Source organism: Euprymna scolopes, chromosome 5, assembly GCF_053919585.1.
Source record: "Euprymna scolopes isolate OS-2025 chromosome 5, ASM5391958v1, whole genome shotgun sequence".
NCBI lineage: Eukaryota > Metazoa > Mollusca > Cephalopoda > Sepiida > Sepiolidae > Euprymna > Euprymna scolopes.
Window position 1 is genome coordinate 65,716,845 of NC_136486.1, and position 17,001 is coordinate 65,733,845.

General features: G+C 35.7%; 1 protein-coding gene across 2 annotated transcripts in view; it reads left to right on the forward strand.

Moving 5' to 3' along the window:
* The first annotated feature begins 7,244 nt into the window (after nt 1-7,244).
* LOC145276826 (bactericidal permeability-increasing protein-like) overlaps nt 7,245-17,001 on the forward strand; it is a 139,287-nt gene continuing 129,530 nt past the window's right edge. For both annotated transcript variants that reach the window (XR_013868036.1, XM_080128176.1), the window contains exon 1: nt 7,245-7,555. Coding sequence is in view for 1 of the 2 variants with exons in the window: in XM_080128176.1 (XP_079984302.1) it covers nt 7,429-7,555 (127 nt within the window). In the remaining variant the exon portion in view is untranslated. The remainder of the gene's footprint in view (nt 7,556-17,001) is intronic.

A 17,001-nucleotide genomic window follows, 5' to 3' on the forward strand; every position in this document is an offset into this window, starting at 1 on the left:
AATACATCAATGTTATTATTTTTCGTAAGAGGTGGGCGATAATGTGGGTTAAAATTATGAAAAATGATAGTCTAAATTAGTAACATATCCAAGAATTTTAAAAAATAATGTAATGTGAGTTTATTGATTGGTTTGTTTGTAATGAAATAATAAGCCCAGACAATTTATCAGTTTCTGTAGGTGATCAACAATATATTTCTGAATTTTCAATGTTAACTTCTGGGATTGACGCCACAGTTGTAATGGTGAGTAGAAAGACACTTGATTATGTTGCTTTTTAACGTGCTCTGCAGTTATCTATGAATTAACAGACCTTCAGTTTTGGGTGGGGCTAGAGAGAGAGAGAGAGAAAGAGTAATGCCCATATTGGGGTGATGAAATCTCTCACAATGTCATACTCCAAATATTTGGAATATGACATTGGAATCATATTCCGGAAATGACATCGTTTCTCTTACTAATGTGCTGTTGGCAGTTGTTGTAGTAAGGGGGGGAGAACTATACTATAATAAAAATTGTGGTAAAGTAAAAGTCCTAAGGATCATTCACATCGATGCATTTGAGTAATTATTTGGAAAACCTGCTGAGTTACGGTCAAGAAATGATACTATTTCAATTAAAATGATGCTCTAAGTAGTAGGCAGGAAAGGAAAACAGTAATGTGAAATTTTGTACTGAAGCTTCTCAACATAATTGTTTATTTATTTGTAAAGCCTGCTGAGTAATCTTTTGAAAATGACTTCTTTTTTATAAAAAAAAAATTGATCGTCGGTAGTGGTGAAAAAATGAAACAGAGTAATGTAGAATTTGATAATGAAGCAAGGGTTGTCTAATCACTTAACTTTGACAATGTATTTATGCATTAATTTTTAAATCCTGCTAAGCCATCTTCCAAAAATGACAATTTATCTTACAATAGCATTGTCGATAGTGATGGAGGAAAGAGGCGCAGTAATGTTGAAATTTATGACGAAGAAAAGGTTGCGAACTCATTAACTAACACAATGTATTTATATATTAATTCGGAAATCATAATGATCCATCTGCTAAAAATGATTTCAATTTTCTTAAAATCACGGTAGCCTTAGTAGAAAGAGAAATTATTTCATATATATATTATACAATATCTGTTGAGAGTATGTTAGATTATTTCATATATGTATATAAATTACCAGTCCGAAAGTAGGTAAAACTTTTTTTTAAATATGTGTTGTAAATTACCCGTCCTAAAAAGACAAAATTATTTCATATACATTCTGTAAATTACCTGTTCTAGGGAAGGTACAATTATTTCATATGTGTAATAGACGTACTAGGGTAGGTAAAATATTCTTTTGCTCGAAACAAACACTCGTCTATCCAAAGAATAACAATTATATTCAAAATCAACTTCAATTTTAAGATTGTTTATATGGCCCCAAGTAACGTCAGGTAGCCCAGCTAGTGTTTAATAACGCCTTAGAAAGAGGTTTTCTTTTACGTCTTCATTTACTTACAACACTACAATTTATTGAACAAAATTTTATTTCCCTCATGGAGAAGATCATTAGTTTGAACATATTTGACGTATCCTCGGCAGACCCTCGGGCTAGTAAGTTTTGGAGATTGTGGTGTCGTAATTTTAATTACTATTTATAAACTATTGCTTCGTTAAACCCTGATAAACTTCAAGTTCTTTATTTAAAAATCGGCCCCACCGTTGCTGACGTTATCGAGGGTTGTTCAGGATTTGAACATGCTGTCGAAGTACTGAAAAGTGTTTACGACAAAACTTCAAGCGTTATTCATGCTAGACGTCTGCTTTCCACGCGTTTGCAACAAGAAAACGAGTCTGTCGACCAATATCTTTAGGTCTTGAATCTACTTGTCACTGACTGTTACTTTAAATACGTCACTGCTACTACTTACCGGGATGAATCTGTCCGTGATGCGTTTATACATGGTCTCTGGTCCTCAGTAATACGTGATAGACTACTTGAAATTGATACGCTAACTCTCAAAGAGGCTACTCAATGTGCTAGGACTTTCATGCTCACTTTCATGCTGAATCATACGCTTCCCCGATAGGAGCAACCGCTACTATTCTGTTAGAACAAACAATGTGTCTACTGATCCTGCCGGAGGCCACTATTACTAAAATTTATAATTCTATTGTTTCTCGTATGAAGTGTGACCCTGTATAATATTCTGTTGCCCTTTCTGCTCATGGCAAGTGTTACAAATGTGGCGGGAGACGTCACTTTAAGGATGATCGCCGTCATTTTCCTCCCCGCGATAAGGTATGTGGAAACTGTGGTAAACTCGAGCATTTCTCCAAAGTTTGCCGTTTTACTATGCCGACACCTTCACGTTCTACTTCTGCTATTACTGTAGCCCATGCTGAAGGTGTTGATAGGTGCCCTCCCATTACTAAAATTGTTGAATTAAAAGGGAAAAAATTAAATGCCTCACAGCCACCGGCAGTTCTGATAACTTTATCAGTGCTCGTGTTGTTAAAACAATGGAGCTGTCTACTTCAAAACGTAATTCGGTAATTTCCATGGCATCATCCGCCGTTTCCCTCAAACTATCGGAATATTGCATGGAGAACATTTCCTTCAATGATTTCGAGTATAAATAAATTGACCTTACAGTGCTTCCTGATTCCTTTATGGATATTATATTCGAAGTGCCTTTTTTAAAACTAAATCAGGGTATCACTATTTCTTTTGGTGGACCTCAAGATATTCTAAAAATATGCGCCCTAACCAAGGTCAGCTGTGCCCCTGTGAAATTATTTCAAAATTTAACCCCTGATTGCAAACCCATTGCTACTATATCCCAAAATTACCGTGCGGAGGATGCGCGATTCCTTGTAATGGAAATTCCTCACCTGCTTGGGGTTAATGTATTTGAAACAAGTTATTCACTCTGGCGTGCTCAGATTGTTGTGACTTCGTCGCCTATTAAAAAGAAACGATTAGTAGTTGATTTCTCTCAAACTATTAATCGTTTCACCTTACTTGATGTATACCCTTTGGCTCGGATTGAGGATCTCCTGTAACAAATAACCCAATACCGTATACTTAGTACAATCGACTTATCCGAAGCGTACTACCAGATCGAAATTTGTCCTGAAGATCGACCCTACACGGCCTTTCAAGCTGGAAATCGTTTGTACCCATTCAAGCGTATACCCATGAGTGTCACTAATAGAGTATCTGCTTTTCAACGGTTTATGAATTCTTTCATTTCTCACGTGTTGGTACTGGAACCTTTTCATATATAGATGATATTACTATTTGCGGTTAAACTCAGAAGGAACATGATGTTAAGTTGGTATGCTCTTTAAAGGCTGCCTCGACATATAACCTCGAAATACACCGAGAAAAATCAAAGTTTTCACTTCATTCCATCAATTTGCTTGTGTACCAAATTCGTAACGGAACTACACAACCAGATCCTGAGTGTTTGAAACCTCTTTTACAAATGCCCCCCTTCCAATTACGATTCGTTAAAGAGGTGTCTTGGAATGTTTCGTACTACGCGAAATGGATACCTAAGTATTCATACAAAATTCGTCCATTGGTCGAAAATAAACAATTTCCCATGCATCCTATAGTTATCAATTCCTTTGAAAAACTAAAGAAACACGTTGCAGAATCTTCTGTAAACGTTATTGATGATGAAATACCATTTACTATTGAAACTGATGCCTCTGAAAAGGCTATCAGAGGAACTCTTCTACAGATCGAAAGGCCTGTAGGGTTCTTTTCTCGATCGTTAAACCCATCTGAAATAAAACTTCACATAGTCGAGAAAGAGGTTTATGCCATAGTCGACTGTGTCCGAATATGGATAGATCTCCTTGTTGGGAAGCACTTTACTATTGTAACAGACCAGCAAGTCGTATCTTTTATGTTTAAACCTACTTACTGGGGAAAAATTTTAAATTATAAAATTATACGGTGGAAAATGGAAATTATCCCGTTGTCATGCGACATAAAACAACGTCCGGGAATTGAAAACATCATTGCCGGTGCATTATCGAGACTATGTGGTGCTGTTTCTTCTTACTTGGAGGAACTAAAGTTACTGCACGTTTCATTAATACATCCTGGTGTACAGCACTTTTGGTATTTTGTAAGGTCACGAAATATGCCATATTCAATTAATGAAGTCCGGCGGGTGACATCTGAATGTACGACTTGTGTCAAAATAAAGCCTCAATTCTTCGATTCTACTAATAATACACTGATCCGTTCTGCTGCTCCCTTTCAGCGCCTCTCCATAGACTACAAAGGCCCTGTCACGGTAACTTCGACGAGATATCGTTACATATTTACCGTCGTCGATGAATACAGTCGATTTCATTTTTCTTTTTTTTTTTCGCGATTGTTCTTGGCAAACCGCAATCCAGTACCTGACAAATATTTTTTTCCATATTTAGACTCCCCTCATTTATCAATTCCGATCGAGAAACTCCGTTTATTTTAGAAGAATTCAAAAAATCTTTGACGCGGCTTCGCATTGGATCCAGCAAAGCTACTGCATCCAATAGTCAATGCGAGCGCTACAACGTCATTATTTGGAACAATCTGTTATTAGCTCTGGAATCTACACAATTACCCCTTAGCGCTTGGCAGGATGTTTTACAGGATGTTTCAAATGCTATTCGCTCCCTGATGTGCACTACTACAAATGCAACTCCTCACGAACGCATGCTCAACTTTGGTACCGCTTTACCTGTTTGGCTCTGTGAGGTATTATTAAAACGGTTTGGTAACATGAGCAAATATGACCCGATTGTAGAGGTAGTGGAACTCCTCGAAGCTAAGCCTACACATGCAATAATGCGACATAATGATGGCCGGGAAGATCCAGTAACGCGGAGACATTTAGCTCGCTTTCCACGCTCTGATAGACCTCAAAATCCTGCTAAAAGTATTCAACCCGACATTGCAAATGCAGACCCGACCCAGTTGACCGAAACAAGTCCTGTTAGTACAACACATTATACAGAAAATTAGTTTGACTATAATAGTAAATCCTTGAGAACCAACCTTCCCAGAGGAGCACCAGTCCTAAAATAAAATTCAATACCAGTAGGACTGGTAGAATTACGTAATGATTGTACACCATATCTTCGTGTTAAAATAGTAGTTGCATTACTAGTAAACATACCTTTGATATAATACAATTGTTACAGAAGTTATTAGTAACTATGGCGCAATAATGACATAATAATGACGCAATATTCCTAGAAAATTATCGGCTTTGACATATATAAGAAAGAAATTCGCAGAAATACTTCATTATGCCGCCCCCGCGTAAGCGATGACGGACAAAGCTAGAGTTCACCGTACCGGGAAACGAGTTCTTAGGACCAGGAACTAACCTAAAAATAGAAACAAATTAGATCTAGCAGCAAAGTTGCACGATATAGCATACGACGACCCAGATACAACGACCAAGGAAGCGGATGAGGAATTCAGAACTCGTCGGAACACTTGCTCGTACCGCTATTAGGGCGAAACACGCACTCGGATTGGACAACTATTTTCGAGAATACCGCCGTGGGTATTGCTGATAGCACTGACAGAATACATAGGCCGCAAATGGACGACATCACTAATGAACAAAATGCGGAATCGGGATCTAACGGATGGGAAGGTATCACCATCGGACCGCACCTACAAGCCGAAACGGGAAACATACAACGAATGTACACAGTATACCGAACATTCAGAAACCTGACAAAAATCAGCAGCATGAACGATTGCCGGGCAACATTTAGACACTATGAAAGTAACGGAACATATCAGTACATAAAAGAATACGCATGGGCACAACCAGAGTCCAAGGACTACATCCGTACCATACTTCCTAACAACATGGGTACGACAAACTCAGTGGGAGGCCATGATGAAAACAGCAACGGCATATCGTGTAAAAGTATCGGTTTCCAAATCAGGTACGTCATATGTAGTGAATGGTTAACGAAAAACAATGAGGAGGTATTCGTATCAAATCCTCAACCATGGGTATTTAAAAGACCGGGTTATTCTCTCTTGCTTTAATAACTGTGAATTTTGTTCAATAAAGCATTGGAAAGAAGTTTTGTTTTACGTCTCCATTTACTTACAACACTGCATTATTCTTAATTTATTTTTTAAAACAATATATGTGTATATATAGATTAATTAAAGACACTACAATCTACTGTGAGCGGTTGAATAAATAAATGGGTGTAGGAATTTGTGCATGTAGAGAATTAACACAAGGCAGGTATCCTTCCACCCCCCGTACCTAGAACAATAATACATTTATTATTCCAATGGAAACCATCAGTTCTTGGTCAGAAGATTCCACTTATCTTATCGACCTACATCTGTTAACCAGTCTCTAGGTGTATGTGTCCGTACGTCTATAAATTCTGTGCGTGTATGGATATATGATATGATAGTATAGCTGTGTACATGTATGTATGTTTACATATTTGACTGTGTACGTGAGTGCCCGGGAGTTCAATTGAACATTTTATAATAGACTTTGTTTTGAATAGAAGCCACACAACCTTCAAATCCAAAAAATCGAGATCTGGACCTCATGGCTATACCCCTGCCCATCCTACTGCAAACCCTGCAAACTCTGCACTCATGTTTCCAACATTTATACTGAAAAACACCGAAGGATGCGTGGAAATAATGTGCAATGTAATGAAGCATATTCGCTTTTTGGGTATTCCTACACGTCAACACATAGGAAATAAATACAGAAAAGATGTAAACGTCTATATATTTATCATATACACTTTTTTACTCACGCACACATGTACACATATAAGACCGAAGGACAGTGTAAGAGAGATGCATAATATAATGTTGAAATATAGTTTGGAATCCGCCAGCCGGTCTTTGTTAAAAATTGTTTCTTTTTATTCGTTTTCTTATCTCCGTGGGCGAAACAAATCGTATATTGAATTATATTTCGAGTAAAATCCACGTACAATAAGTTGTAGTCTTTTTGACATAACGAAGTACAGGTATCACTAGTGAATATGCCCATGATAATGTTGCTCTCCTAAGATGTGTAAATCTCATCACGTAGTATTCTATGTAAACAGACACTATCGAGGATGAGTTTTGTCCATTGAACAAATCCACATACGTGCAAAACATATAAATTGATTCCGACAAGCTTTTTTACACGAAAACAGAAGAAGCTGGGACATGAATATATTAAAAAATCGAAAGTAAACAACTGATTATTTGCTTTGAACTCAGGAATATGTAATGCGTTATGAATAAATTAGTAAGGCCATTTATTTACTGATGCAATATTGCATGGTTTGCTTTATTATAGATTTATATAAAAAGTGTATATTTTGTCAAGAATCATAAACATTATACAGAAGGCTAGGAGAAAAACCTCGAAGACTCCTGTACAATGGCACGCTCAAAATATTTGATCTCAACGCTATTAGCGACAACTGTGTTTTTCATACTTCACATCAGTATTTGCCAGGAAAATCACTATATGCAAGTGCAAATAGGGAAACCAACCCTCGACTACGGTAAGCACCTTTTATTTAATCTATAATAACAAATTTAAACAAGATTTTGCATGTTAACCAACTATGCTCGACAAATATGTCTACAGATATATAAACTTCGGTATATATATATATATATATATATATATATATATATATATATATATATATATATATATATACATATACATATACATATATATATACATATATGTATATATATATTTATATATATGTATATATATATATATATATATATATATATATATATATATATATATATATATATATATAAGGAGCAGTACCCGTAAACCGGCGCTGTCCGGTGGTAGCATACATAAAATAAAATTAAAAAAAAATTAAATACGCTTGTTGTCTTGTTGTTGACCAACCAAAACTTCCTCATGTAAAAAGTGGAGGTTCGAAATAGACAAAGAATTTTGTGTTTAGGGCAGAGTTATCACAAAATTTGCTGGAAGAGTCAGAGTATTTTAAAGGCATGGTTAAGGGTAAAGTTTATTGCAAGGTATGATTGTTGGCAAAACTGGAGTTTTGTTGGCAAAAATATTATTGAACCATGTTTCCCTTAAACAACGTTTTTTTTAAATAACAGTCGTGAGATAGGAAAAACACAATATATTTTTAGACCTGCTTGCGTTTTCCAAAAACTAATAGAAAAGACTTAATGAAATCCTTTTATGTTAAAAACATGAAAAAATACAAAAATTATCAGCAGATGTCAGGATCGAACGTGCAGTAAAAATTCTAAAAGTATTTGCGAAGAAGGGAAACGCTTCAACCTATTGCTACACGAGTAGTGTACGACGTTAAAACCCTCGAAATTACTTCTATAAACAATCACTGAATGTGACCCGTTTGGTGGACGCAAATAAGTTGCGTAATGTAAGCAGGAGTTTATTTACTGAAGAATTAAACAATTAGCTTACTTTTTTAAACAATGTTTTATACATTTTCAGATAAAACAGAGCACTTGCAATATTTGTTTTCGAGATCGATATATATGTTTAAATTAAAAGCACATGTCATTCTAAATAATCAATATGTTAAATATGAAATGTATTAAGGTAGAAGAAAAGAAACGGGGGTATACTGCCAAAATAGCCTAATCAGTTGTTTTATTTTTTAATAAGTGTATAATAGCTACCTCCAACGAGCGCATGAGTTTTAACATCCCGTATCTAACACCATGTAACTGTAATTTAATATGATCATCCTTTGTTACCATGTTAAAGGGGAAGCTTTAAATAAACTGCTAATATTTTGTGCAATTTTTTTACACTATACAAAAATAATTCAAATGCGAGAAAAATATTGTGTTTACAGTATCGACGCTTTAAAACAACGTTTCTATAAATTACGTTTGTGAACCCGTAGACATATCCGTGTTTAAAAAATCTAGAAATAATAAAAAAATAGTCATATTTTCCGGAATGTCTTTTATATTTATTTAATATTAAATACACTTACATATTTAAAGTTTGTTTCGCTAAATATATTAGAGGAAATATCTTATTTTAGGTTTTATACCCCTCACATTTCATGTTACGGAAACTAAACAACATTAATGCAGGTTCATAAAAAATCAACATTTTTGTAGCTAAAAGGATCCAATAATAAAAAAAAAAATTCTTATTGTTTTCTAATATATAAAATACAAAATGCGTGTGTTCGTTTGTATGTCCTCCAAACACTTTCGACAGGGGCGACTGATCCTCGCGATATTATTATCATTTTAAAGCTCGAACTTTCGGACGACATGTATAAAAAATTTGCCAAAAACATTTATTCCTTCACCCATGTCTTGGCAGTTTTCTACAAGCAAGGATCGTGTCCATTTATGCAGGTCGTGGTTTCAGTTTGATTGACTGCGCTTAATTCCAACATTCCGAACTTCCTGTCGGACGATGGAGCTATCGGCGAAGACGTCACGTTCTTTTTTTTTCCTCCATGGCGTTACGGGTTCAAGCCTGCCTGCCTATTACCAATTGTTTCTCTCTCCACTCAAATTGCCTACTCTTGTTTCGCATCCCCGCGGGTACTATTAATTACTTTTTTGACCCCCCACCCCGAGGTTCCTTACTCGACCCAGGCAACGCGGGAGAAACCCGCTACTATATCACTTTTTTAAAACACTTTTTTTATTTCACCCCAAGGTTCCTTAATAGACCTCCAAACACCAAGGCAGCACCGTGTACACCCGCTAGTATATATATATATATATATATATATATATATATATATATATATATATATATATATATATATATATATATATATAAGATCCCGTTATTTATTTCACTTACTTTTAAGTTCTAAATAAAATTTGACATACACTCACTATTATTATATTGACAAAATATAAACACTTTTTCTTGATATTTTTTCCTCGGTAATAAAATCTTAATTACACACACACACACACACACACACACACACACACACACACACACACACACAACCAATAGAATTTAAAAAAAATATTAAAAAATATCGTGAAACTCTATTTACCTAAACAAACTACTTAGAAATAGCGCGATATGAAAAATTCATAAGCACTTAAGTGTAGTTTAAATTAATTCGTCCACTAAACGTTAAACTAAACTAAATCACGTTAATGAAAACGTTACTATGTCATTATATTTAAATTTAAGCTATAAAAGATGTGTACGAAATACAAAAAAGGGGCAATGATAATGCCAGAGTAAGTTTTAAACTGTTGTGTACTTATGTATTTTTGTTCAGTGCTTTATAATATTATTTTTAAATGAGAGGGGTGTTTAGTAACTAATTCGTGCTTCAGCCTTCTCAGATGCGTGTGATGACAGATAGTATCGCGCTCTGCCATCACATGCATCCGAGATAAATTTCTACTTTAAAATTTGGTGTTTATACATTTTTGTAAATAGACTTTTAAGGTTAATGTCAAGTTTCATGCAAATTTTATTTCATTCAATCGCAATGCGGAACAATAATGAAGGTCACGCTTCCCTCCCCAAGGATAAATTGGCTTTTTAAATAAAAACAGCACGGTACACAACATCGTACTTTGTATTGTAAGACGCTTTAAATTATTCATTATAAAGAAAAAAAAAACACATGTTTTTTTTTTAAACTTCGTTACTTTTGCTTTGTGAAGCTCATTAACAACGGAAACTGACTGATTAGAAGAAAAAACGAAGGTAAAGTAAAAAATGTTTATAAGGAAAAAGATAAGAAAGGGCGGACTATGATTGAGCCAACGTATTATTAATATTTCGAACCTCCCCATGGTTAAAATCGCTTTCGGAATAAGCAGACTCAACCTCGAAAGCCGTTCTTAACATGGCGAGGTTGGGTGTGTTTATAATACGCTGGGGCAGATTGTGAAAAAAAATACAATCGGTTCAACACAATTTCCTAACGGAACATTGAACGTCATTAGTAATAACTAGTGACAATTTGGGGATTGTTCAATTACCCTACAAGAATATGAAACCTATGATTCAACAGTGGCAGTTTCCAGGAACTGACACTATAACCGAATTTCCATTCTGAAGATGAAAATCAAGGGTAGGCTTCGTTTGTCCGTGGCACAGAGATTACTCCTGCTATATTTCTTGTATTCCACAGAGAAATTTTGGAGTACCTCAACGAAATTGAAATCTTCATCTGCAAGTTGCAACTTTCCTGTGTCTCAGAGAAGGTAATGGAACTTATGGAGTCCGATTGGGTAAGTTCCAAGCTGAGTATATGGAAGAAATTAGAGGAACTCCCTCTGCAGTTAAATTCTCCGGAGGCTAGTGGTTATTTGAGCGACCTTCCCTTTCTTATATGCCTGGACCTTTTATGGATAGAGCTCTTTCATCGGTTTCTATTAGACTTCTTCTGGTGCAGATCACTGGACCAACATTCAGTTGTTGTGAAATGGTAGGTAGCCTGGTTCTTCTGATATCCACGAAAGAAGTTGCTGGTAATCGGTTCAAAATCGCGAGAAGCCACTACAAGCCGAGATGTTTCGTTCCGCATCGATTAAGATCTTCAGCCTGCCTCTGGTTACACGAGTAAACTACCTCTTCTTGTTTGTGTTACCTTTGGTCGATGGGGAAGGACTGTCTCTCTAAATTGCCTATTGCATACTGGTAGTGGCCGAACGTATTTATCTTGTACTCCTCGGGTTCCTTGAGTTCTGACAGTTTGGATTGTCATTTGAAATTGATTACTCTTCTGAGAGAATATGAGCGAACATACAGAGAGGTGGAATTGTACGTGGACTTATGGTCTGGTCATGCGGGCCACTTTCCGGTGCTGGTTGTTAGCACATTGGACCCATCTTTCTATTTAAAAAAATCGGCGCTTGCTGTTGGAGGAGTTCAAACAGACTGGATGTTCTATGGCTGAGTAATTTGAGTCGGGCACTAATTTGGTGTCTATAAGTGCAATTATAGGTCTGGATGTGGCGGAACATTTGGGTTTCCTTACAGTTGTACCTTGTTTGCGGGGTCGGGATTGCTCTGTAACCGCTTGTTTGATTCCATTTTGTGAGGTAGACTCTTTCTTTCCTAAAAATCCCGCCTCTCCTTCAAGAGATTCTACTTTGTTCACTTCAGTAATGAAGAATGCTCCCCAAGTTGAATCAGCTCATGTTTGCTTCGTACTCGAAGCTGATCCTACCTATGTAGACCCCTGGGTGGTGTTTTCCCTTCAGCAATTTCGGCAGATTATTACCTTTGGGAAGAGATGATCTCTGCACCGTTGTTCCTCTCAGCCGTAGAAGGTTGATCGAGACGATTGAATTACGAGATAAATGGTTGTCAAGATTTAGAGAACTGTGGTACAAAGAGTACCCCCTTGCTCTTAGAGGAATGACGCCAGGAAGATTTCAGATACCATTCCAGGATTGCATGAAAAGGAAGGATGTAGCCTTGATCAAGAGCCATTTAAAATCACGACCCTTTTGGATGTTGGGTAGTATACCTGAGATTCTCCCAGGACAAGATAGAGTGGTGAGGACGGCTCGTGTCAGACAGGGTGAAGGTCTGGTGAACGTCCATTCGCTATAGAAGTTTTATCCGATAAAAGTTTTGCAATCTGATGATGGTCTTGATGAAAGTGAACCGAATTATGCGAGTGCATTCTCGCCTGTTGCTGCCCGTCGCAGTCAAAACCAGGAATCCTCTGGTTAATCTTCGGAATGAGATGGACACATTTGGCTGTGTCCTGCCTACAATAGCCCTCCAGGGAATCAACATGATATGCTGCGATTCCTGTGATGAGTAGTATAATTTTGAGTGTGTTGGAATTGACTTGGCTCCACCCACACGAAAAAAATAGTACTGCAGTGATTGTGCACAAAGAAAGAGACGAAGGGGTGGATCTTATCTATTACATGCTCAGTAGGAGTATTCTGGGGTAGGACATTAAACTACAACCGACAGCGGAGCTTGGCCTTAGAGACAGAATGAGGTTACCCTACACAACTGTTTTCAGCAGGTGGCTCTTGACTTAGGCCTAGCACCTGTTAGTCCCCCCTGCAGGGTTACGCAAACTTGAAGTTTTTTTCTGTGCAGATAGACATTATTTTCTTTTTTTCTTTTGTTGATAGAGTGTAGTAAGTAATACTTAGCATACCTTGGTGTAGCTGCAGGAACTGAGGATGCTCTTTCAACAGCCATGAAGAACAATAGCCTTGTGGTTATTTATACTAATAGAAGAGTTTATACTAATAGAATAGGGTAATTGTTATAAAAACCTTCCCCCTTTGTAGAGAAACTTCATTCTCGTTTATGTTACTGTAGTTACAAGACACGAGAAGGTTGCGAAGGAGATTTTATTTTTTTTCGCAACCTCACTTCAGGTTAGCTACTCTTAGTTATATTATTTTTTCAGCATAATATTTGAGTAAAAACGAATTACTATATCACTATCCTTATGACTAAAAAGAATATATAGTTATGATTTTTTATTATGAATATTTTTAACTTTAACTGTAGTAAATAAGTAACATAAAACACCCTGTAAACTATTATATTTTCTGTGGTCCAATAAAACAATAAATACGTAATAAACGACTATTTTCTTTCCGCATAGAAGGTATGAGTAAACGGAACCAGGTATTGTTTACACAAATATAAATATATAATTGTAAAATATTCATATAAAGCAAATATATTTCTAATGAAATAAACGAAATAAGAAAACAAACAAACCCAAAACCCCGACTTCTTGATCAAATAATATGACACATAAGTAATAATCCACTGTTTCCTTTTCGAAAATAATGTATTTTTAAAAGATAACATTCTTTATAGAATGGGGTTTCCTTCAGTCCAGAATGACTCGTCACCCAAGGAGATTTAGAAAATGTGAGGAGGGAGAGATAATTTTTCGGGGGGATAGGTAAAAGGAAAGATTATGGTGTGTGCAAAAGTATATCAACCAGAAGATTTGGGCGAAACCTTATATAGGACCCTAATGTAGATAACCACCGCTGTCGAATGGTAGTAGGAGCAGTACATTTTTAAGAGGAGAAACAACAGCTACTTCAATTGTATGTCTGTGCGAGAGTGATGATGTCACTCCTAGGATTAAATGTAATATTTTAATATGACAAATTGATGTGACAAAAATGTCGTAATAAATTTTAATAAGGTAATGGCTAATAGTGTAAACCTAATAAATTTGCTCTTGTAAACCTACAGTATTTTGGACCGGAGGGGAAATCTGAGCCCCTTTTATTATATATAGGGATTTAGAAAAACGAAATTATTTAAAAGTCACTTAGCCGTGTAGCTTAGCATTGATTCCAGTCGTCCTAAACTTCTCCTTGGTACTAGAGTCACACAGTGGTGATTCAGGAGAGTTGTGGTTAGAGATTGCGCAACGCTTGACAATCAATTACACGCGCATCTGCTCCTAGTTTGGTATCTTTTGCTTTCGAGGGTAAATCGAGGCAGTGAGGATGTATATATATATATATATATATATATACATATATATATATATCTACAGGGTAGCTTACTTCAGTCTTAACAGACTATGAATACCTACTGAAATCGTGCCTAAGCATAGAATTATTCAATCAAGAGTTGCGCAACAACTAACACCAGCAGATAGCGTTGTTTAATATCAAGGTCACATTGAGGTTTTGAACGACTGAAAAGAATGCGAGATAACCTGAGAGAATATACACCCCAAATGGTCACAGATCTAGTTCCTGCATATGTCTCACACATAGATATTTTATATATACATATATATACATATATATATATATATATATATATATACATATATATATATGTATACACACAAACACACACACACACATATATCTATATATATATATATATATATATATATATATATATATATATATATATATATATTGGCAGCAAGTCACTATTCAAGCAATTCTGATTGAGCACGAGAGAGTTAAATTTTCCGATTTTTCTAGATATCTTTTTCTTTCTCTGGCCGTTTTGTTTAAATGTCATTTTTGTTCAGCTATATGTTTCTCAAGCTATTTTAATCGGTGCATCCGATTATCATCAGGAGCGATTGTTGTTATCGTTTTTTTTTTCAGACGTTGTAATGTGGTGGAGGTTCAGTTTTAGTGTGAGGCATTATTAGTACCAATGGTCAAGGGCCTATAGTTCGCTTCCAAGGTCGAATCAATTCGACTAATACATCATTATCTGACTGAGCATTTCTCCCCTACTTTGGCCGAAATTTGAATGATAATCCCCTCTTTATGTAGGATAATGCTCCCATTCACACAGCTGGCAATGTCAAAAAGTTCCTGGAAGAAGAAGATATTCCATGTTTGGGGTGTCTTTCATAATCTCCAGACCTAAATTCTATCGAAAACGTATGAAATTACATCAAGCAACAGCTACACAATGATAACATTGCAAATTTAGAAGAACTTTGGTGAAAATTAAAGAAACGTTGAATACCCTTTCCCCTGAGTATTCAAGGAAGCTCCAAAAGATTTCAGGCTGTCAAATGGTAGAAAGGCTATGCTACTAAATATCAACTAGTTCACTGTGTTCCTGATTTATTTGTGTTGCAATTATTCCCTAAAGTTACATTTTCTAGTGTCGGATTTTCTTTTTGCCCCCTCAATTTGAAGTAATTTTTGTTAAATTGTTAGAATACTTCAATTAAAAGAAACATATGAACAGGTAAAATGATAAAACTATAAAACACCAATCAAATGAGGTACAGTTTGTTTACACAGTTACATTACATTTAGCTTAAATTTGCAGTTTTGGAAAGAAATTACAAGGGTCGAATTTTTTTGTCGACTTTGTAGGTACACACAACTTTATCTCTCTCTGTCTGTCTGTCTGTCTGTCTGTCTCTCTCTCTCTCTCTCTATATATATATATATATATATAAATACTAGCAAAGTACCCGTCGTTCACTGGGTTCAAATGGACTCTGATTTATGAAAGTATGATAGGTTATGAAAAGGAAGGGTTGTAAAGAGGTAGCTTCTTACTTAGGGGTGTCAAAACCAAAGCAAAATAAGACGAAAGTAAAAATAAAAAAGATACACCCTATATTTTATTATACCATACCTGTTCACACTGAAACACTTATCACAATATTCTGTGGATCCATATTAAGACACCTTTTTATACTTTGTGACGTACTTCCATCCTATGGAGATCAGGCGCGAACGAACACCCCATAATTGTATTATACCATATTTCTTCAAACTGAAACATAATTATCAAAGAATACTTGCGGAGATAGACATGAAAAGTTTTTATTAAAGTTTGTGCCTATTTCTATTATATGGAGGCCAAGCGCGTACGCAGACCCCACAATTTTATTATATCATACCTATTTAAGTTAAAACATACTTATCAAAGTATTATTATGTACATCTGTATCAAAAATACTTGTAAACGTTTTTTTTATTTTTAATTTTTTATTTCCATTCTTTGTGGACTAGGCGCTTACGCAGACCCCACAGTTTTAATGAATTGCCCTTATGCCAGATCAAACATACCAATTCCTGTGTCTCGATACACCTTCTATCATTATATGTGATCAGTTTTCTATAATAGTCAACCATATAGGAGCCTATTCGTGACCACACACACACACATACACACACACATTCAGCTTTATATTATAGGTGCATATAATTTTTCTTATAAAAGAGTAAAATAGTAATCTTACTCTAAACGACTACCAATTAAATAATTACGTAAAAAGTGTCAACGACAGATAAAGCTGTTTTTCTCAGCTGAAACCTCAGCTTTAGATGTAGATGTATATATCTATGTATATATATATATATATATATATATATATATATATATATATATATATCGATTTAATGAACAAAGCTTCTTTCTTAGAACTACACGCCTTGTGGAACCCTCTTCGAATGCTTGCTTTCCAGCTGACTATAATGCGATTGTCTCCAAGTCCAACGTTAACAAGTTCTTGAT